General features: G+C 35.6%; 1 protein-coding gene across 1 annotated transcript in view; it reads left to right on the plus strand.

Annotated features, from left to right (window-relative positions):
• The window catches only part of PTPRQ (protein tyrosine phosphatase receptor type Q), a gene marked incomplete at both ends in the record, with an annotated part of 124576 nt that overhangs the window by 19672 nt on the left and 82763 nt on the right, over nt 1-22141 (plus strand). The window contains 14 exons of the mRNA XM_084205495.1: nt 511-673; nt 2308-2568; nt 4274-4434; nt 5362-5473; nt 6187-6413; nt 8616-8685; nt 10705-10904; nt 12296-12545; nt 14316-14444; nt 15208-15354; nt 17068-17240; nt 19595-19808; nt 21468-21620; nt 21725-21904. Coding sequence (XP_084061621.1) covers nt 511-673; nt 2308-2568; nt 4274-4434; nt 5362-5473; nt 6187-6413; nt 8616-8685; nt 10705-10904; nt 12296-12545; nt 14316-14444; nt 15208-15354; nt 17068-17240; nt 19595-19808; nt 21468-21620; nt 21725-21904 — 2440 coding nt within the window. The remainder of the gene's footprint in view (nt 1-510; nt 674-2307; nt 2569-4273; nt 4435-5361; nt 5474-6186; nt 6414-8615; nt 8686-10704; nt 10905-12295; nt 12546-14315; nt 14445-15207; nt 15355-17067; nt 17241-19594; nt 19809-21467; nt 21621-21724; nt 21905-22141) is intronic.

Raw genomic sequence — 22141 nt, forward strand, 5'->3', positions numbered from 1 at the left:
ACACAGTTGAGTGACTGATTCCTTGGGATTCTTTTCAGAATCTCAGCTCTTAACTGTGCATGGATGTGGTTTTTGGTTGAATGGTTTTAGGTATTTGGGTTTTTTTCCTTTGTTTTGTTATGTTTTGCTTTTTTGTTTTGTTTTGAAGTTTTTTGCCAGAAAGGTACAGAGTTAATTAATTGTACAGTTCATCAGTACAACTGTGAGACTGAACAGTCAGGGTGCACTTTATTGTCCTTCCTCCAAGAGCAAAAAACTTGTAAGCCTCGACTGCACTTTGCTTACTCCATCTACTTTTAAATATTAAAGTCATTGCTTTCACTACTGTGCTATTGAGGAATGCTGGAGTTCTACATTGGTGGAACATAATATAAAGCTCCTTGATTCTTTTTGTATTTAAAATGTAGAAAATATTAGAAATATTTTTATACTAACAGGTAGTTGCAATCTCTGATCATTACTTTTATGAACTTAAATAGTCTAATATGAAGAATTCTTTTCCTTTGATAGCTTTCATATTCTCTGATGAATAATGAAAAGCTGCTTACCAGAACTATTTATGACAGCAGAGCTGTAGTGAAAAATCTGACCCCTGGGACAGAATACATTTTTCAGTTATGGACAGTTAAAGGCTTGGATTCCTCTGTGGCTGTGGAGAAAAAAGTCATCACAAGTAAGGAAACACCTTATTAATTGTCCTTCTGAAAACCAGTAAATGTTCAGAGACCTTTAAATCATTGTTTGTAAGTAACTCAAAAAGATCACAGAGCTCAAAATGTAACTTCAACTTTGGGAGGAAAGTTGTGCTGCTTCTTATGGTAGTTGTTTAAATAGGAGCCTTGTACATCTCCCACTGGATTGAGGTTGAGGAGCCTAGACATGGCTGAAAAGAGCTCTTTGAAAAAAAGCTTTCAGCTCTAACAAAGTAAAATCTTGTCAGAATAGATCCTCCTATACTTTCATAATTATCTTGCATTTTGTTTACAATTGTTTCTGTATCTCCTAAGTTCTTGCAAGCCCATGGTCTCAGGTAGGAGTATTGCTCCTGTGCAAGGACACAGAATGTTTAAAACACTAAGAGGAATCGTGCTTCAGAGCGCTTAACAAGGTCCAGAAACCAGAATCTTGTACTTGTTTTCTGTCTCTGAGCAAACATATATTTTCCAATGCTCCTGTGATACAACATAAAAAAGAGGGAAATTTATTTGTGGCATAAATCTAAAAAGGAAATTTATATTGAATTCTGGACTTCCAAAGCAGACAAAAAGAAGATAGTTGTAATCAGAAAATTAATCAACTCTCAGGTTTATAAACATGCATGTCACAGACCTCCTCTCTTTGATGGATGTTCTATGGCTTTTCTGGACTATAACTCCTTAACTCAGTTAATAGTCAAGGAGGCTCTGCACTTAGTTATTCAGAGATAAATGAATCTATTCAGAGATAAATGAATCTCTGAAAAAATAAACCAGAACAAGTCCTGCAGATTCTTGTGAATGAAATGTGCAGCAGAATATTCATTATCATGTTCCTGAAGATGCTTTTGTTCCTCAGGTAAATATTTTCAAGAGAATTGTGGATGGGTCCTGAGTATGTCTAGATTATAGAAAGTATAATTTTTAGTGGTAAACCCTTAGGATTTTTTTCATGCTGAGTAGTAAGAATATGTTAATTAGTATTTTTCATAAAGCTTCAAGCAAGATAAACTAATTATGTGGGAGATTCACTTTTTAGCGGGAATGGAAACATTTTTCTTTCCCAAGTAGCTGTGCTGCACAGATTAATGGAGGTCTTATTAGTGAATTGTCTCATTAGTGAATTTTAGGAATCTTCATCTAATAAAAAATACTATTTAAAAAAGAAAAAAGGGATGATCCCTGAGACTGTGCTATTTACTCTGTCCCTAAGTGAGCAGGTGAACAGTTTTCTAAAATTATGTGGCAGATAATGTATTAGAAAACTTTAGAGTGACCAAAATCTCTACTTTTGCTTACAAAATATTCCATTCTCATCCTGTTGTACCAGTGAGCAATGTTACTCTTCTTGGAGAAGACCTCATAAAGTTGAAATTTTCTTCCATAAATTTCATAATGCACACAGGAGGTACATCCCCAGGTTTTATTTACCCTGTTTTCTGTACATCCATACAAAGGGTTCTAAAATTTGTATACATAATTCATGATGTTTTGAAACCTCAAAACATTTATTTAGGTAAAAACCATTTATTTTTAAAAGCTGTTATTGTCTTGTGTTTTAAGTACTAAGGATTAATCTTTTCTTTATTAATCTCTATAATTTTTACCATAGAACCTGCTGGGATATGTGGTCTGATATTAAAATTGGTAAATACTTCCTCTGCAACTGTAATGTGGAATCCAACCAAGACTAACTTCACTTCTTATAAAGCATCTTTATCCAACAACACCTTCATAAAAAAGTTCAGAATTCCAGGAGCAGTGACAGACTTCAGCATTACAGACCTGATGGCTGGGGGCATTTACAATTTCACCCTGAAAAGACTAAAAGGAAATATTGAAGGAGCTTCTGCTTTCCTTGAATTTGTAACAGGTGTGTATGGTTTTCTGCTTCCTCTGCCAGAGAATGGTACCTGTCCCTAACAATGCATGTTTATCTGTGTGCAGCTCACTTGAAATTCCAAGAGAGCTTGGGTGTAATCGTTTGCTGTAGTTGTGGGCACATATTACTTATACCCTATTCAAGCTGCATGTAGGGATACCTGTCAGAAACATGTCTTTAGCTGTGCTGCATTTCTTTTGACCATTTTTAGTATTTTGGATCTTATCTTGCAAAGAGATACACACAAGCTGAATTTTACCTTACAATTATTTCAGTAGGGTTTTTTTTTTTTATAGCGAGTGAAGTTAAACATGTTTAGAAACATTTGTAAAATGAAGGCTTTAGGTTGTAAACTACACTCAGAAATTTATTGTGGGTCTGTACAAAAAGACTTCTATAACCATGAAATCCAGCTTTAATGGAGTTGAGATTCATGCAAATAATAGGACTGGTAAGAGCAGTAGGACTCAAAACTTTCTTAGAGTATACTAAAAGGAAGAACTTATGCTCTCAGTTAAACTTGCACAACTCCACTTTTTTTTTTTGGCTCTGTTAGTGTTAAAAAAATCATACATACAAGACAAAACCAGATGGAATGTAAAATATAAAGTTAGTATTTGGATAGATTAATATTTCAGATTATTTGATGGCAGAGCTGGAGTTATCTGTTTGAAACAATTATGCAACTTAGCATACTCTGTGTAAAGGGTTCATCAAAGATATATAATCTTAGCAGATTTACAGTAAATAAGAAAGGAATGGAAATCTTCCAGAGTTGAAGCTATACATTACTCAGGTTGCACAGTATGATACTAATGTATAAACTACTAGAAGATTTAGTCTGAATTCAGAAGAACCATGTTAGAAAGGCAGACAGGACTGAGTGCAAGGGTGAATCTGAAATGAGGTGAAGAGCATCACTGACTGGGCTTGCTCTGAGAGATGAGCATGGGGAAAGAAGATAGTTGTATGTGAGTTCTAAAGTAGAAAATAAACAGATTGATATGGCCAAAGATTGTAGAGGTGAACAAATCATACAGTCTTATATGCAGATAACATTTTAATGACCTCCCGAAGAATTTAAAATCTTCATTTTTCATTCATTATTCATCATTAGGCTTAGAGTGAATAATACGCTAAATTTAAATACACTAATTTAAAGGTGCATTTAAAAGCAGAAGAAAATGGGACGTTGTGACATAAGCAGATGGCTTTAATAAAAGGAGTAGACTACGCATATTTTGGGATATCTGACTAGAGTTCATGGAATTACTGGCATTCCAAATACATTAAATGTAGAAAAGAGTTACCAACACTGTGGCTAGCAGCAGGACAAACACTAGCTATATCTTGAATTTCAACTGTAGCAGTAGTTATGTCAACAGTAGTGCTAACTTTAAGGCTGTGGACAACAGAAACCCCAGGACTGTGCAGAGATTTTGTTGTTAACTGAACACTGTGCAGAGACACTTGAGCTTGCTCTCTGTGAACGGGCACCCCAGCATAGTTGGGAGGCCATCAACCAAATCATAGAGGTAGCGTAGCAGCTGTAGCATCACATGCTGCCATATCCAGACTAATCCTTTGCATAGCAAGTAAACTCTTCTTGGATGCTTTTCTATTCAGTTGCAACTACTAATATATATTAAATGGAGTTGTTTAAGTGAATGTCTTTTATTCTGCAATTTTCTTTCAGAACCTGCAAAGCCAGAAGGTCTTAAATTCTTCAATGTTTCATCATATTATTTTTCACTGTATTGGAGACTACCGTATGGACTTGTAGACAGATTTCATGTGGCCCTTGTTCCTGATCATGCTTCTGTTGTTATCCTAGATCTTGGAGTTAGGGAGTATCAAGTAAGTGCTTTTATTACAGGACTTGCAGGGCTGGCTTTTCCTTATGCGCTGTGCTGATGAGGAATTCAAGCTTCCCTCCTTAGCTGTTTAATGCATATATCAATGTGAAAGTATTAATCAAAAACTGGTGGGATGGGAGCAAATTTCAGCACTCACAGTTTGCTGCCTAACAACAGTAAAAAAACTTACTGCTTTTTTAAAGTCTACTAGAAGGACGCAGACCGTCATCCAAGGATTCATGAATAGTTTAACAAGGGAAGGGCAGAGCTATTGAGTAGTACAGACTCATTAATTGTGTACTTGCCAGGAAGATCTCTGCTTAAATCATTAATGCAGGCAACATTTCACTGCAAAGCCATCAAAAAGATATAGGAGCACTTTTTGATTCTGCGGTCTGGAACATATAATATTAACTGAAATAATGGTTGTTCTGGATGCTTTGCTTTTGTTTTTCATTGGAACTGCAAAGATACAGGTATTTTGTATAATTTCTTGCTAAAAAAGTTAATAATTATGTTTACTGTAAAGGATGGGTTAGTTTAAGGGTCAAAAACTTGTTTTTCGGGTTGTTTTTTGTTCATTCTTTCAAAAAGGAACTTTATAATGCTTCGTATTTACTTTGATAATGATAATACAGAAAAAACCTCTATAGATACATAGATAAGAGACTCTGGGATAAAATAGTTATTTTATTGTTTTTCAATATTGAATGTTGCACAAATCTTATGAAGGGCAAAATACTGTAGCTAACAGATGTAGAAAACTACTTTTAGTTATGAATTGCTCAAAATTTTCTGTAGGTTTTTTTTGGTGCTTTGTTTTGTAGGGGTATTTTCTGTTTGTATGTTTTGGGGGTTTTTGAGGGGAGAGGGGTTCATTTTTGTGATTCTTCATAAAAGGCTTAAATAAAACTATGTCCTATTTCAGGCTGATTTTTCCAATACTATTCCTGGAACAACATACAATGTTGCAGTTTCTGCAGTTTCTTCGTCAGTCTATAGTTCACCTGCAAGTAGAACTGTGACAACAAACGTGACAAGTGAGCTAAAAATGACTGATGAAATTTTGTTTGTTTTTTAAATCATGCTTTCTTATGTTTGTTATGTGCACAGTAATGTCCAAGAAATTATAATCGGTTTTGAACAGTCATTAAAAATTTTAATCTTCTATTACTATTTAAAAATACACTGAATTGGAAGTGAGAGCTTAAGACTTTACAAGTTTTTGAAAAATTTTCTATTTTGTCATGTAATAATATCCAGACTCTGATTTACACCTATAGTGGTACATAAAGAAGTGTCCAGAGCTATTTCCAACAAAATGTAGCCAAAGCAGATGCACTTTTTAAGAGAGTACACTTTAATTGAGTGCTAGAATATGTCAGATGTTAAATTGGCATAGAACTCTGTTTATAACAAAGTTCTTGACCAATACGTTTTTTATATTCTTACAGAAGAATGTTTCTGGTGTTCCAAAATTGACCTAATAATTTCTAACAGGACTCTAGCAAGACAAAAAAAAATTATTCAGAAGTACATCAGTTTCCAGTAGTTTTACGAGGTTATGCTGGCAGATGATTTAACTTCTGTGTAGAACCTTGTGAATGTGTCTCCACTCTCATGAATCTTAACTAAAAATTGGTTTACGTGTGTGTGTTTGTGTGTGTGCATATGTGTGTGTGTGCGTGCGTGTATATATATATATATATATATATATATATATATATAAATTTTTTTTAAATTTTTTTTTTAGATCCTGGGCCACCTGTGTTCCTTGCAGGTGAAAGAGTGGGTTCTGCTGGGATTCTGCTGTCATGGAACACACCACTCTATCCAAATGGGAGAATTCTATCCTATATTGTTAAATATAAAGAAGTCTGCCCGTGGATGCAAACAGCTTATACACAGGTCACAACAAAGCCAGATAGTCTGGAAGTGCTTCTCACCAGTCTTAACCCTGGAACAACATATGAAATTATGGTAAAAACTTTACAAACGTCTCTCAGTATTTTGGATTTTGATTTATTGTAAATTGTTTGAGTTTATAGTAGGTTCCTGTAGAGTTTTCTGAGGGACCATGCTATTTACTGTTGCCATGTAACAAAATATATTAGCCAGATATTTGCTTAGTTGAGTTGACTTGAGTAGTGTTTTTAAAATCTACTTTAAAATGTCCCAGTCAAACTGCACTGAAATGTACCTTCTTCAACTCATATTTGTATTAACATATGGCATTATGAAGTAAAACATAAAAAGCAAAGGGTAGAATTTTTGGAAGCATCTAAATTCTTCTTTATCTTTATTGAGATTTAATCTCTCAGATTACTGGCGTGCTTTGCATATTACATGTAGATTACTAAATCATCTCAGCCAGATCCAAAAAAGCATGTCTTCCATGTATAGAACTTGTTTGCACTGAGATTAGGCATTCTTGATCCATCTCTGAACTCTTCAACAACAGATGACTTCAGGTGGGCAGAAACTCACTTCTCCTCTCTTGGGAGTATTTGCCAAGCAATTCTTTGCCTGCTTTGCTCCTTCATAAGCACCTTGTAGAGGTTCCTCTTTTCAATACCAAGAATTAAATGAAATGATGTGTTGATTTGCTTCATTTCATTCTGTTGCCTTAAAGCTGCACATATGAGGTAGGACTTTCTATGTCTGTCTTAACACTAGTTTTGTTTCTGACTTCTTTCTGCAATAGCTACCTTGAGATGAGGTGATAAAAACAATGTTTAGGTGAGGACATAGCTTAAGATTTATATGGTGTAATTTAAATACTGTCAGAATTTTCTGACTGCATGTCAACCCCCTGAAGATCTCCAGTCAATTCCCTCAGCTATTGCAATTACTGTTGAGTTCATCAATTTCAAAGGATGTTTCAAGTCATTGTCCCTGTGAAGCACAAGTAGGTAGGGTTGGCTGTGGTCATGAGGTGGGTGTGCATGTGTTTGTGTGGCTTAGGAAGGAGCTAGCTAGTGACACAGGTTCTGCTTGTCATCCTAGATTAAGTCTTTGATGCTACCCTGTATTCCTTTACCGTGTTTGTCTGTTGTAGCTTTATCCTTTTGTTTAATCTTTACAGTCTTTGAAAAGTGCACTGTTTAGTGCCAAAAAGTGATTAAAACAAGTTTCCCTTTCTGGCCTGAGGCCTTCTGTTTTCTTTTGTCCTGTGCTACCCCCTGTGTGCTGTCTGTCACTTCTACAGTGATCCACACTTAGTTTTTGCACACCTACCCCTTCTCACCCTGCTTTCCCCACAGTCTGCACTGTCAGATCCCTAAACCCCAGGGCCACAACCTTGTTGCCTTATATCGCCAACTATAACCCTGCTGGAGAGCTTTTCACTTAGCTTATTCTTTCCCACACCTCTCACCATCACTATGTGAATTTTACTCATGTTTACCTTTTGTTGTCCCTTTTACTTATTTTCAAAAAAAGGTGTTAGACTTCCTGCCTCTTTCTATGTAAGTACTGGATGCCATGGCCCATCACTGAGTTGAATTTTCATCAAACTCTTTTTGCAGAGCAAACGTCATTGTTGTTTTGTTTGTCTCCATAAATTTTACCAAAGTCTTGATATATTGCTCTTCTGTGGGAAGACTTGTCCACTTGTCCATGATTGTGAGCACTGAAGCATTTCCATCATAAAGTGCATCTACAATCTCCCTGACCTACTGTCTTTCTGCAAAAAGACATGCTTTCCCTAGGGTTCTGCTTTGAGGAAGGTTGACCTGCTCTCACTACCTACAGGAGACACAGAAATAAAAGCCAGCTTATTCTCTTTTTTACCCCTTCAGGTTATAGTAAGTGAAATAGGAATGCAGAATCTGGAGTAAGTGTATTTTGGTAAGAAAAAGGAGTGCTACTGATGTAATTCTTGTTGTGGAATTTTGCATATAATAGGGGCTGATAAAATAGGGATCCTCTTTTCATGTGTGGATATTCACATGTGGTTTTCTCAATTTCTTATGGTGTTACATACTTTTTCCCTTTTATTTTTTTGCATTTAAACATTGAGTATAAATTATATAACACAACTATAAAGGGCATGTTCATCTGTATATTTATAGTTTAAAAGCTAAAAGCTGTATCTCTGTGTATCCTTAGGATTTTCATATTCTCTGAAACTGTATATACTGTAGATTTTCTAATGTCAATGCTTTCTTTTTATTCCTGTAGGTTGCTGCTGAGAACAGTGCTGGTATTGGAGTGTTTAGCGATCCTTTCCTTTTCCAGACTGCAGAAAGTGGTAAATTTAATAAAGCTGTTAATTATTTTGATTAAATTTGCTCTAATTTGTTCAAATAAATTTCCATTATGAATTTCATACTTGAACAAATTCCAATGCATTTAGAACAAAATCCTCATTATTTTTCTGTCTCTCAGTGACAAAGGTTCATTTTGTTTTATTTGCTAACAATGGCATTTAGGGTGTACCCATAGGGGTGTTTTTTGTACACAAAGTCTGGTTTTTTTTGAGTTTTCCTATGCCAGTTTCTAGGTAGGTAGCTTCCAGAAAGCAAGGTCGTAGCAGAGCAGAGCTACCTATCAAGTGGATCCATCTGCCGTTGCCTGCAACAGTTCTAGGAGACAGACTTTGTTGTGGGATCATCCCTGCCATTGTCTAAGTCAATCTGTATTTGTTTGGTGATGGGTTCTAAGAACTTCAGCACACAATGCATTTTATTAAATTTTTATGTACTGATTCTGAAGGTAAAAAAAAAAAAATCTGAAATGAAAATTTGATTTGGTGGTTTTGAAGATTGAAACACATAGTCTGAGTTTGCACAATCTTTACTAATTTAGTGTTTGCGGTCTCGCTCGTGCTCCAGGAGCAGTTGTGCCTTGGCTGGCACCAGTGCACTTGTGAACCCGTCTCAATGGAATACAGAGCTTGTGCTGCCAAGGCAGTGACTGCCCATCTGGGTTTAGGCTGCTTTCTCTTTCTGTGCAAACTGCAGAGTGAGATATCTTAATTAATGGCAGAAATCATCACTCCGAAGAAATAATGCAATAATTTATGAACCCAATATAAAGAGGAATAGTAAACTTGCCACATGGATATGTGTGAGATCATTATTCTTCACTATTTGTGCATTATTATTATGGTAAAAAAAATTATTTCTGTGAGCTTTATTATTTGCTCATGTTTGACAGAGGACAGCACTGGCATTTCTCCATATGAGAACATAAGCTTTTTACTTTTGGAAGCATTTCTGTCTACATTTTTATTAGACCTAAAATGCCTTACTAAAAATGTCATGGGAAGGTTTCTTTAAATTATAGGTGAGTTATGTGTCATTTGTATAACATGTATACTTTTACTTTCTCAACTGTTTTTTTGTTCTAATTCTTGCTTTGATGGCTAAGGAAAGCCAAACATCTTAATCAACATAAAGATGGGAAATTTAAAGTGAGAAAGTTAGGCAGAAGATAAAATTATTTAAATATAAAGGTTCAATTTTGGGAGGAGGGGAAAAGAGGTGAAAGATGTGGAAAAGATTTAGCAGGACTGAAAGCACTAAATATGAGGCTTGGAGGAGCTGTCTCAATTCACCTGTGGAAGGTCTGTAATTGTGGAATGCCTTTTTTTGAAAAGAGTGTGAAAAGCCTTTTCTCCTTAGTGCTAAGACAGCTATTGCAGAACCTGCTGCTGACTCTGCCACGTGTAGGCAGCACTAAGACAGGGCCACAGGGCTCTTAATCCCAGGAGAGTTCAGCATGTAAAATAGCATGAAAAATCTGATTTCAATGCTGCATCTCATTCCTTTGTGCTGTGATTAATACTGATGCTCTGAAAAAGGCCACAGAAATTGTCACCGATACAAAGAACAGCACTTATGCAGTAATAGTGAATATTCCAATTTAATTGAGTTACTTAAAGCTATGTGCAGCAGAAAAGATGACACAGGTAAAGCGAAGCAAAACACACAGTGTTATCAAATGTTCTTAACCAGAAAAAAAAAGGAAATTTTTTTCTACTTCTGGAATAGTAGAGGACTTTCTTCTAAGAAGAATATTTCTAAGTTGACCAAAGCAATTACTACATATATTATGAGGCTGAAATAGTTATATTTCTCACTTAAACCAGATTGAAAAATAGCTGATTGTATATCAGCTACATTACATATGTTTGTGAATGTTTTTCATGTGTTTTCTTCAGAATTTGGAAGCTAGAAATGGCATTAAAAAAAGAGAAGATTTTGCTAATTTTCAGTGCTGAGAAGAAAAGTTTGTCTCACTGCTTTTTTTTTGTTTTGTTTTCAAGCTCCAGGTAAAGTAGTGAATCTCACAGTTGAAGCCTTAAATTCTTCAGCTGTAAATCTGATCTGGTTTCTCCCTCGGCAACCAAATGGAAAGATAACTAGTTTCAAGATTAGTGTGAAACATGCAAGAAGTGGAATTGTAGTGAAAGATGTCTTGGTTAAAGTAGAGGACCTTCTGTCTGGGAAGTTACCAGAATGTAATGTAAGTGCCATAAACTTTCTAAATTAGAAATAGGCTCAACCCACAGAATATAGTTCCACGTTTAAAATTTGAGACAAAAATGTGGAGGCTTGCTTTCCAGAAAGATTAAAAAACCTTACAGATTTAGTCCCAAGACAGGATAAAATGGATGAAGAAAAACCTTTCTCTTCAAAGTAGTTTAAATGGAATACTTTTGCTTGAAAAGTGCAGTTTAATGAAAGTAAAAATATTATGGAAGGTAAAGTTTGGCATCCTTTTAACAGAAAATAATGAAATAGAAAATTTCTGGTTTTTTCAGCTTTCAATTTTTTATCTTTTTATTTTACACACTATTCAATTAGAAAAAACCAAGAACTTACATGAATTTTTTGGTCAGTGAAGACATATAATATATTGTTAATATCTTAGTTTCTATATAGTATGATACTCTTTTTTTTGGTATGATATTTTTGTGTTTTAGAAGTATGCTTTATTCTGTGTTGCACATTTCAATATTTTTTGAATGCTCCTTATATCAAAATAAAAACTGAACATGACTGGCAGAGTGATTTTCAAAAATATGGTTGCAGTCTGAATTGTTCTTATTGTTGAATTCAGACCTGTAACCGTTGAATTCTTTTGGAATTTCTTGAAGAAAATTCTCTCTTCCAGAATTTTTTTTCTTTTTTTCTTTCTTACTTTGAGCTCAGTTTTGCAGTTACATCAAGTAAACAAGCATTTTTTCCTTTGACCATTTTTCTAAAAATTTCTTCCACTTAGTGCTTTAATGAAAAGTGCAGTTTTAAATTACATAAGTTAGCATAAATTTGGTTTCAGTTTTTATTTGAAAGATCTTCTCAGGCATTGCGAAGGTTCCTGACGCCAGGCTGGTTTAATTCAGCACTGAGAAGGCAGGCTGCCACCTACTGAACCATAAGCACTGGTCACCACAATGCCTAGCAATTTTTCAGAGTTCTCTCCTGACATGATGGGTGAAGAAATTCATGTCTGGTTTTATCCATGATGTGTGGATATATGTATGTTATGCAGGTGTGTGCACATACACACATACAACCTGTATGTGATGCAAAAGGACCTCACTAGGGAATGTTTTTCCAAGAGACAGGCTGAATGCTGAAAATGGAAACTGGGAATAACTAAATGAATCCTAGAGAGATGCTTCTGTTCAGTCAGATTTGAGATTTTCTTGAATAAGGCAGGAAATTATTACACTCTCACTAATAGGATGCACTAGCACAGTCTGCCTAAAATTTGGAAACTGAAGCACAAAAAGGAGAACAAATTTAGGGTAATTTTTTTCAAAGTTGGTCTGCTTTTTTAAATCTACATTTTTTTTTTACAATTACTGGTTATAGACACTCCTCATTATGCTTTTTACTTTGTACTTATAGGATAAGAGTGAATCGTTTTTGTGGAGTACTACCACTCCTTCAACTACTTTTGGGAAATCCACAAGTCTTTCACTGACAACAGTGACACCAAGTCCAGAGGCAGCAAGTCAGAAGAGCTCTGTTTGGAGTGAACCAATCAGCTTTGTTGTAACTAACCTCAGGCCATACACCACCTATCTTTTTGAAGTCTCTGCAGTTACCACTGAAGCAGGCTACATTGACAGTGCAATTGTCAGGACACCAGAATCAGGTATGTTAAATACCCTTTAACAGGTATGTTAAATTTAACGGGTATGTTAAATACGCTTTAAAAATGGCAATAAAGTTCTCAGATTTAAGTGAAAAACTTCAAAATATAGATTTGATTTTCTACTGCAAGATACTTCTGTCCTAATCTGTCTTTATCTGTATCATACTTTTGTATTTTCATGATTACTTAATTTTACCTGGTGGAACCAATTGAAAATGTATACATATATTTATGTTGTGGGAATCTATAAAATCAGAGGGTTTCAGGAAAGCTGCAAAAGGCAAGCTTCAAAAATAGCAGAATTGTGATTAGAGCTAAGTAATAGCTATGAGATAGGTCAGCAAAAAAATTATGTAAGAAGTAAAAAAGTAAAGACAAATAGAACAATAGTCTGTGTATTAACTGTTGTCTAGAATAACTCCCTAAGCTGCAAAAAAGTATATCTAGTGAAATATAAGGAAATTTTAAGTTTAATAATGGGGCTCTGTGCATTGTGTTTTAAGGCTTACAAGCAGGTATTTTATTCAAAATAAGCAAGCATTGTTTTAACCAAAGGGATGTGTGCTTATAGTGATTGGATAGAACAACTGTCAATATGCTTTTGCTTTGTGTGATTGGTCAAAAAATTTTTAAAGTAAGTTGTAATATTAAGTTCTTTATCTGCTGCCTAGGATGTGAGCTGATGGTATCTTCCTATTGTCATAACCATGTAATGGGACTGATGCTGGAAAATAAAACAGCTCAAAGCACATTCCTAGCAGTCCCGTCCCATTTGTGATTTGTACATAGTCCCCAGCCAACGATATATGTATCTAATAATTTACAGTGAGTGAGAGTTCACTTGTTGCTAGGAGTCAAAGATACCAAAATTATGCTCAGGACAGATACAATTTTATAAAAAATTGAGGTAAATTTAAGAACTGCTAATAATAGAATAATGGTAGAAGAATTGAAAATAAAGATGAAGCGTCATAGCTGTCAGGCATAATATTGTAAAAGTATGTGTTTTGTGTACACAGAAATGCACTTTAAGCTTCTTTGCCTTTGTTGAGAAATAAGCAATAATGAAGGAAACTCCTGTATTTATGTTGCCAATCTGTACCTATTGTAGAAAGTTGTTCAGTGCTAAAGAAATCTTTAAGCGCCAGGTGAAGTTGATTTTTGATTATTTGCAATGCACTGAGCAGCTGGAAGTGGAAGCAGTGGTCCATGAGCAGCACTTTTATAATGGCTTAGATAGTGGGAGCGCTGTTAGTAGAGCTATACAAAAAAGGCATTCCAGAGGAATCTTATTCTGCCTTTCTGTTTGCTAGTACATCATTCTTTTGCTTGACATGGCTTGATGTTACTTGGTTCCCTTTCATACATACAAAATAGATAGAACTGTTCAGATAAAAAGAAATTTTATTCCCTCCTAGAAATGTTCAGTTGAATTGCTTTGATAGAATTTCAATAGCCTTCAATAGTTTGCTACTCTGTCTAGGGCTAATGAAATTTTGGTCAGTTTCTCTTCTAATGATTTTTGGGCTAATTTCCAGTTTATTTTTCACCTTTGTCTTCTAGAGATTATTTCCATACTATCAACTCTCTTGACACCTTCCTTGAGAATTACATTAAACCATAAATCAAGTAATATTAATGATATGCTTTTATGGCTTCCCTTCAGAATATTTCATATTTATGTTTAAAAGGAATTGTTTGATATGGGGTTTTTGGACATCCTAATATAAAGTATTTTTTGTTCAAAGACTTTTTCCAATATTGTTTAAGTTCCAGAAGACCCACCACAGAATTTTGCCAAGAGCAACATTACAGCAAAGTCTTTCTCAGTAATGTGGGACCCACCAACCATAGTAACAGGGAAATTCAGTTACAGAGTTGAGCTGTATGGACCATCTGGTAAGTCAGAGTTGATGTTACCATTTCTTTTGATTTTTTTTGTGATTATTTCCTTACACATTCTTCTGGGCCTGCCAATCAAAAATGGATAGCCAAAAGCAGTATTATAGATCCCTTTTTACTATTATATGTTTTAATGGTTTGTAGATTAATTTTAAGGGAAAAGTCAGTCCATCACAAGGAAGAGTATAAAGTTAAATTCACATTAGATATTCCTAGGAATGGAGAAAATCCACTTCTCCTGAGTCTTTCAGGAGATGACAGGTTAAGCACCACTGAATTGCTGTGCTTATACATCGAAATCTTTACTTTTTTTTCTTTCTGTTAAAGATTTCTGGAGAATTTTCATTCTTATGCACTATGCAATCAACTCTTTAAGTATGTTTTGATGTTTTTGCAATTTTTTTGAGTACAGACATATATAGATACAGAAATTATAGAATTGTCCGTAGTTAAGTAAGACAAAAGCTCTATTTAATGTTTTTATGGAACCACACAGGAAAAGTAAGATACATTTTTAAAAATCTCTTCCTCTTAAAACTCACACCTCTTGAAGTGGCTTGTTTCTTTGTTTGGTTGGTTTGTTGTCTTATTCTCCATATATTCAGCATTATTTCACTAAAGGTGATTCTTGATTAGCCTTTCCCCGAACAAATTTGTCCTTTCATTTGTTCATCATACTAGAAAGCAGCCATGGACTAATTTCTCTACTTTCTCTACTACTACTCTTTTAGACCTAAAATCTCTCTGTTTTTAATTCCAGGTCATGTTCTGGATAACAGTACAAAAGACCTTAAGTTTGCGTTTAGTAACCTTGTGCCGTTTACAACATACGACGTGTATGTCAGCGCTGAGACGAGCGCCGGGGTGGGGCCAAAGACCAACCTCACAGTTTTCACTCCTGCAGATGGTAAGTAAGCACAGAGGGGCAAAACAAATGGATTGAACGTGAAAAGGGTTTCAGTTTTCCCTTCAGAGCCTTAAAGGTACTTTGCAAAGGAGAGAATGGATGTAAGAGACCTACAAGAGAGGAAAAGAAAATAAATCAGCTGAATATTATTATGTCTTTTTTTTTTTCCAGTTCGTACTCTGTCAGTACATTTATCTGCTATCAAAGGCCTTCAGAGATTGTGAAAGAAACGTAGTGTGTTTCTAACAAAAGTAGTTTATTTTAGGTACAGTAATTCAGTTGCAGGGCCCCCTCTCCCCCGTTAGATGGCAGCAAGAGGAAAAGAAAGTGCAGCGCAGATTCCCGCTGCTGGCTCGTTCAGCCCCCTGTTCCTTCTGAAACCTCTCCTTTGACTCATCCTCCCCAAATCCAGGGCCCGTCTGTGATGGAGCCACCCTCGGCAGTGAGGCAGGTCCCACATGTAGGGCTTGTCCCGGTACAGCCAAGTGACTGGGTCTGCCTCTGAGCCCTCGGTCCTGTGGAATTGTGCTCCCAAATGGCCAACTCACCAGGTCAGAGTCCTTGGCTGCATGGAAATGCAGCTTTGTCTCACATATATGTGAGATTGTGTGAGATTCTTGGTCAGCACTTGAGGATGTGAGGAGGAATATTGAGAGTTGGTGTGTAAGAGAGAGGCAGTTTCAAGATGGTTATTTCTGTCTTACATTTATGCCGCACAACACAAGTTTAGAAAACCTCTGCCTCAGGGATTGCTGGCAATGTTTGTTGTCAAGGTGTAACGCTGGGAGGAAAACATATCTTTATGCATTTATCATATTCTTTCCTGAATGATCTTCTTCAGGCAGCTCTCAGAGACAATTTCCAGAGATGACCTACCTGACTACAGGTGCTCATCTTTTGTTGAAATGCACTGTCGAATTCCAAAAGGAATTTTGGTGGGTTTGGGGTATTTTAAGTATAACGCAGTGTCTTATTTTGTTGCCAAATCTAAAAATCCTCCTTATACAAGTAATTTCAAAATTGTCTTTTATTGAAGTGCATTAGGAAAAAAAAATTTCTTTTTGTATCAAATCTGAATATCATTCTATTGAATATAAATGCATTTTACCTCTGATGGTCCTATGGAAATTACAATATAATTGAGACTGAAAGTTTAGTGAAGAAATTATATAAATGATATAATTTATATCTATAATATATATATTATATCTCTATTTACACAAATATATAAAATATATAATATAAGTAAAATTATATAAACCTTATAAAAGGTTTTCCCTTATAAAAGGGAAATTAACAAGCTGTATCACATTATTTTTTTTCCCCAGCTTTTTTACTTCATTCTTCTATGGCTTTGATGATTTTAGAGTTAACCTTTTATTTTTAAGAATACTTAAGAGTCCATATAGGAAAATAGCAAAGGTCTGCTGGATTCCAAGCAAGTAGACCTCAGTAGAGCAATCCTGGTGTACATCATCTTAGTCTCTGACCAGACTCATACATGTCTTATTTGTTAAAAAGAGTCTGCATATTTTTAGAATTGTAACTTGTTAGCTAAGAAAATGTGTGAAGTAAGTCTCTACCCTGCACAGGGTCAACTCAAAAGATAAGGATGTGAAATTAGATTGTCTATTGTACTTTGTATACAGTGCTGAAAATCCTTGTAATAATCACAAGTGTTTAATGAACTGAAATTTCTTATTGAATATTCAGTCCCAGGTGCTGTATCAGATTTACAACTAGCAGAAGTGGAAGCCACATATATAAAAATTACTTGGAGGAAGCCACAACAACCAAATGGTATCATTACCCAGTACAGAGTTAAAGTACATGTGCAGTCAACACTCTATGCTCTGGAGAACACTATTCTTGGAGACAAAAATAAGGTATTATTTTGTTTTATTTTTAATATGGATTTCATGTTAGATTAAATTTGCTCTCTGCCTTATCTGACATTTATAGAATGAGCTAGCTCCTACAGAGAAGTGGTCAGTTTTTTAAAAAGCCATCTTCCACAGTCCACTCTCTTTCTCTGACTGGCTTTCAAAAAGATTCCAATAATGCTGTTTCCACAACATGAAAAATTAAATCATCCTGGTAAAATGATCCAGCTGCTGAAGGCAGGAAGCCACAGCCCGCAGTCCTTGAGTTCTTTGCAGCCCAGGGTGGCCAGACTGTTAAGAGTAAAGAATTGGGTGCCTAGATTGATACACAGCCACTCAGTCAAACCTCTAGAAGACGTGAGTACAAACCCTGTGAATTCAGCAGAAGTGTCCAAAGGCTAGCTAAATGTTTTACTAGCAAGGCAGACAGGCTTAGACATTTCTGCCTCCTTTTATATCCTTAAATTCACATGCGTGATGCTACATGCTTAGCTCCATGCTGTGGTTGCATACTAAGGATATATGTGCACATCTATGGGATCATATCTCTGAGGGGACTCTGTCAATCAGTCTAGCTTGTGGATTTTGGGTGCTGATGTGCTTCACATGCTTAGAGCAGCTCTGAGTATGCTGCACAGAACTGCAGACCCCTGGCAAACATTCAGCTCAGGATTGAATTCTTTCTGGGTAGGGCTTTTTGGGCTGAATTTTGGAAACAGGTGCCCAAAGTCTGCCTAATTCCTTATTTTTTCAGACAGTGATGTCTTTCACTGAATTGGAATATAAGTTTTTGATGTAGGGCTCAAGGAAGGAGTTCACTTTCAAGTTGAATGATATACATTAAATAGAGCCCTGGAGTCAAATGTTATATAAGGAGCAAGGGGGAAAAATTAGGATAAGGATCCATTCATTAAACCAGGCAGGCATCCTTGGAAAAGGAAAGTATATAACTCTGTAATTAAAGATTGTATCACAGTCCAGACACAAAATTTAAAGTTGTATGCGCAAAAATGTTTTGGTGATGGAGTTTCCTAATTTTTGAGTTCTTAGTGCAGTGTCATTGCTGATTTATTATAATTTATTGAATGTAATTTTCTAATTAAAAACCAAAGCAAATCATAAAGAACCTTGCTTTAACTGCATTGACCACAGCTTAGAGCAGCTACGGAGCTCTAACTGGCAGACCCACTGTGCTAATGGTACTCAAAAACCAATAGCAATAAAAAGCTGTTGTCTTATATATGGAAAATCCTCATAAGCAAAAAGTATTTCCAAGTGGCCTCCTATTTTGCTAGAAAATGCTGGTGAAGATGAATCATGAACATCATGAACAGTTTTTAATTCTTGGTACTTAGGTGAGATTGATGCTCTATCTGTGCCTGTGCCTAATGTGCCTCGCGTTAAAGGAGTAAAAATGTGGCTTTCCCCTTTCTCTGCCCAGAGTCCATAGGGAAAAAACTAATGTGTATTAGTCACTGTAAAAACATGCCTTTCTGAGGTGGGCCATATGTGTGAGTGGGGAGTGTTCCAGATGACAGCAGAGCAATTCAGAGATACTCAGGTCCTGGATTTGGTCCCAGATTTTGAAGGGGCATGAAGATGTGGTACTAACACATCATTTTGTACCTATGCTTTAGCCTCTCTCTTTTTTTCTGCTTTTGTTTCTCCTCTCTTTGTTGTTCTTCCTCCACTTATATCTGCTACCATCCCTTTCCAACATTTTTTCTGTGCATCTTCTGTCCTTGGGGCCCTTATATCCCTTTACCTCCCCTACACTCTCCCTTTTCACATATATACACCCTTATTTTTCTTTCCCCTTTATTTCATCAGCTTCTGGTTTTCTGCCTCTCCTCTTATTGCCTCTCAGAGAGCTAGTCAGCCTGCTAATCCTTTTCTTGAGGGACTGGAAGGGACATTTGAAGTCCTCTTGATTTCAATGCCTGCTGCCTTCTTTCAGGATATAGTTAATACAAATAAAATCTCTCAAGTTCAAATGTGTATCTATTCAATACAGCTCTAAAATTAGAGCTATAAAATTAAAGGTCTTACTTTAAAATTGCCAAATTGATATAAAATAAGTATTTTAATAATTGTTTTTAAGAAAAAATATTGTGGTCTTTGATTAAATGATAACCAGAATAAAATGTTGTAGGCTCCTGGCAGCTGAACATTTTTAGGACAATGCTTATATTTTAAAAATTATTCTAATGATCAATAATGTTTGTATGCCAAAATTTATGTAGTATTTACATTCATGTGCAAACATACAAGTATCCTTTCTATATTATATATAAATTTAATAATATAATTTAATGATGACTAGGTTTGTGATTTCTTTTTATATTTCTAATTTATAGTATGTGATTGATTATTTGGAACCATACACAATAAATGAAAATATCAAACCTTCTTCTCCCCCTTGGAATTCAATGGAAGCAGACAGTGATTTATATGAAGGTTCAGCTGAAATGTTTTCCAGCATTCAGACAGCTTCCCCAGTAATATTTACAACTGTACCTGGTGATAATTTGCCTGATATAAAAGGAGCTACAGAACTACATTCTGCTTTGGGTAAGATATTTTAGGGTATTTTTCTACCTGCTTCTTTGTGCTGAAGGACCCCCATCACTGTCCCAGATATGATCTTTAGCACATGGTTCAAGCAAATTATAAATGGGTCATTTACTAGAGTCAGATTTTTTTACTACCAAATAACCTTCAGAAGCAAATGGGAATGCCACACAGGCAGGAACTAGCCCCTTGTCACCCAGCTGACCTTCTTCCCGCTGAAAGGAGCACCCGAAAGCCATCAGCCAAGCTGCATAGACAATCAGTTATTACAGTTGCCAAAGCAGGTGTGATTGTCAGGGATTAACATATCTCCAAGCCCTTCAGAGACCTTGATTTTTCTAAGCCTTTTGACTAATAGGTTTTCAAATGTCAGTGAAGGTAAATAGGTCAAAAAGTTACAACTTTGCTGTATGGGTTACAAACAGGTGGAGATGACCCCATGACATGGTGATGTCGTTAGTGAGTACACTTGTTCTGTATTATCAATGGACCACTGTTTCTTTACCAAGTATGGATATTTACAAATCATTAAGCAGCCCTCAGCTGACAGGCAGGGATTTCAAATAACACTCTAAATTTTTACTGTGTTTTGAACAGTGGGGAGAAAATAAAGGTTTTAATTTTTTAAAATTATTTAATTAAGTCACTGAATGAATCTATATGTACCAGTATCTAAAACCAGAATTTAATCCTTTATTTTAAACGACAGCGGATATTTTCGGTGCTATGTTAATCCTTAAGAATCTTCTTTGTCATACACAGGAAATGTACAGCATTTTAAATGTAAATCTTCTTTTTATGGCCTCATTCAGTTTGAGGTATTGAGTTGCTAAAAGATGTCTGTGCTGCTGAAAATTTATTTCAGCCAGTGTCTGTTGTGATCTACCACCCAAGTATTGTTTTATAGGAGTTATAATAGTAGTTAAAGCTGTTGACAGCCAAATTTTCAACAGTGTCTGATGATTTTTCAATGCCTTCGTATTAATACCCTTCTCACTGAATTCTGAGCTTGATACTCAGGTATGTGAAGTGCCCACACCTTTTCATGTTGATGGCATAGTGACTGTTTTACAGCAGGTTGTTTTGGCTAACACAGTTGGATTGTGGCTGACTTCGAACTTTATTTTGAGTGCACCAAACTCTCTTTGTGGGCATGCATGGCTTCATCATTCTACTGACCACAACTCTTCTGGTAAAAATACCAGGGTGAAGGGATCTGTGAAGGCAGCCTTTCCAAGTATTGTTGTTCTAGCACCATTGGGAGGGCAAGGAAGATGGAATTTGTCTTTCTAGATGAAAAATATTTAGAACCCCTCAAAAGCTCCATCAGTCCAGGAGCTGTTGTTCTGAAATCACTGGAGAGACTAGACCTTATACAAAAGTACCCTTTCCTAGCTTCTAGAGAATTACTCACAAAACCTCACAATTCTACTCATTTCACCTAGGCCAATCTATCTATTGTACACATGAAAAAGGACTCTTCTTTAGGGAGTTAAAAGGTTGAATGCAGTCTTTTATTTTTATTTTTTATAATTGACAGGTAAATTAATTCTTTGAGAATAAAATAGTTTCAGGTTGTAATGCCAATGTGAGTTTAGACTGCATAAGAAATAAAATTACTTTATGAGTAAGCAGCTATTTCTCTCTATTTACTCATAGATAATCAATATAACATCGACATTTTGGCTGAAGAACTGTCCTATGTTATAAAGGGCCTCACACCTTTCACAGATTACACAATTAGTGTGTCTGCTTTCACTCCTGTTGGAGAAGGACCACCATCAGTTCTTACAGTCAGGACAAGTGAACAAGGTAAATTGTGTTACCAAAGCTGACATACATGACTTATTTCATTGAATGTTTGAATTTTTTGCTAATTTATTTACTTACTGTGTGTTTTTGTGTTTTTGTTTAAGTCCCAAGCTCAGTACAAAATATATTTTACAAGAATATTAGCTCCTCCTCTGTTTTACTATATTGGGATCCTCCAGCAAATCCTAATGGGAAAATCATTCATTATACTGTTTATGCGATGGAACTGGATACAAAAAGAGCATTTAATGAAACAACTTCAAACAACAGCTTACTTATGACAGGTACAATGTCATTTAATAAAAAAATATAAATATTTAAACTTGCAAGTGCATTTTGCAATCTTCTTATTTCCGATTTTCTATAATGTAGCCATTTGAAATATATGTGGATCAAATTTCCCACATTCACCCATGTCCACACACACACAACAAAACTATGTGTAAAAACAAGGTTGGGACACTACTCAGACTTGTCTGCTGTGGGGGAATATGTAGGGTATGTGAGATGGGAGAAGAGGG

The sequence above is a fragment of the Fringilla coelebs genome (genome assembly GCF_963513975.1).
Source record: "Fringilla coelebs genome assembly, chromosome: 5".
Taxonomy (NCBI): Eukaryota; Metazoa; Chordata; class Aves; order Passeriformes; family Fringillidae; genus Fringilla; species Fringilla coelebs.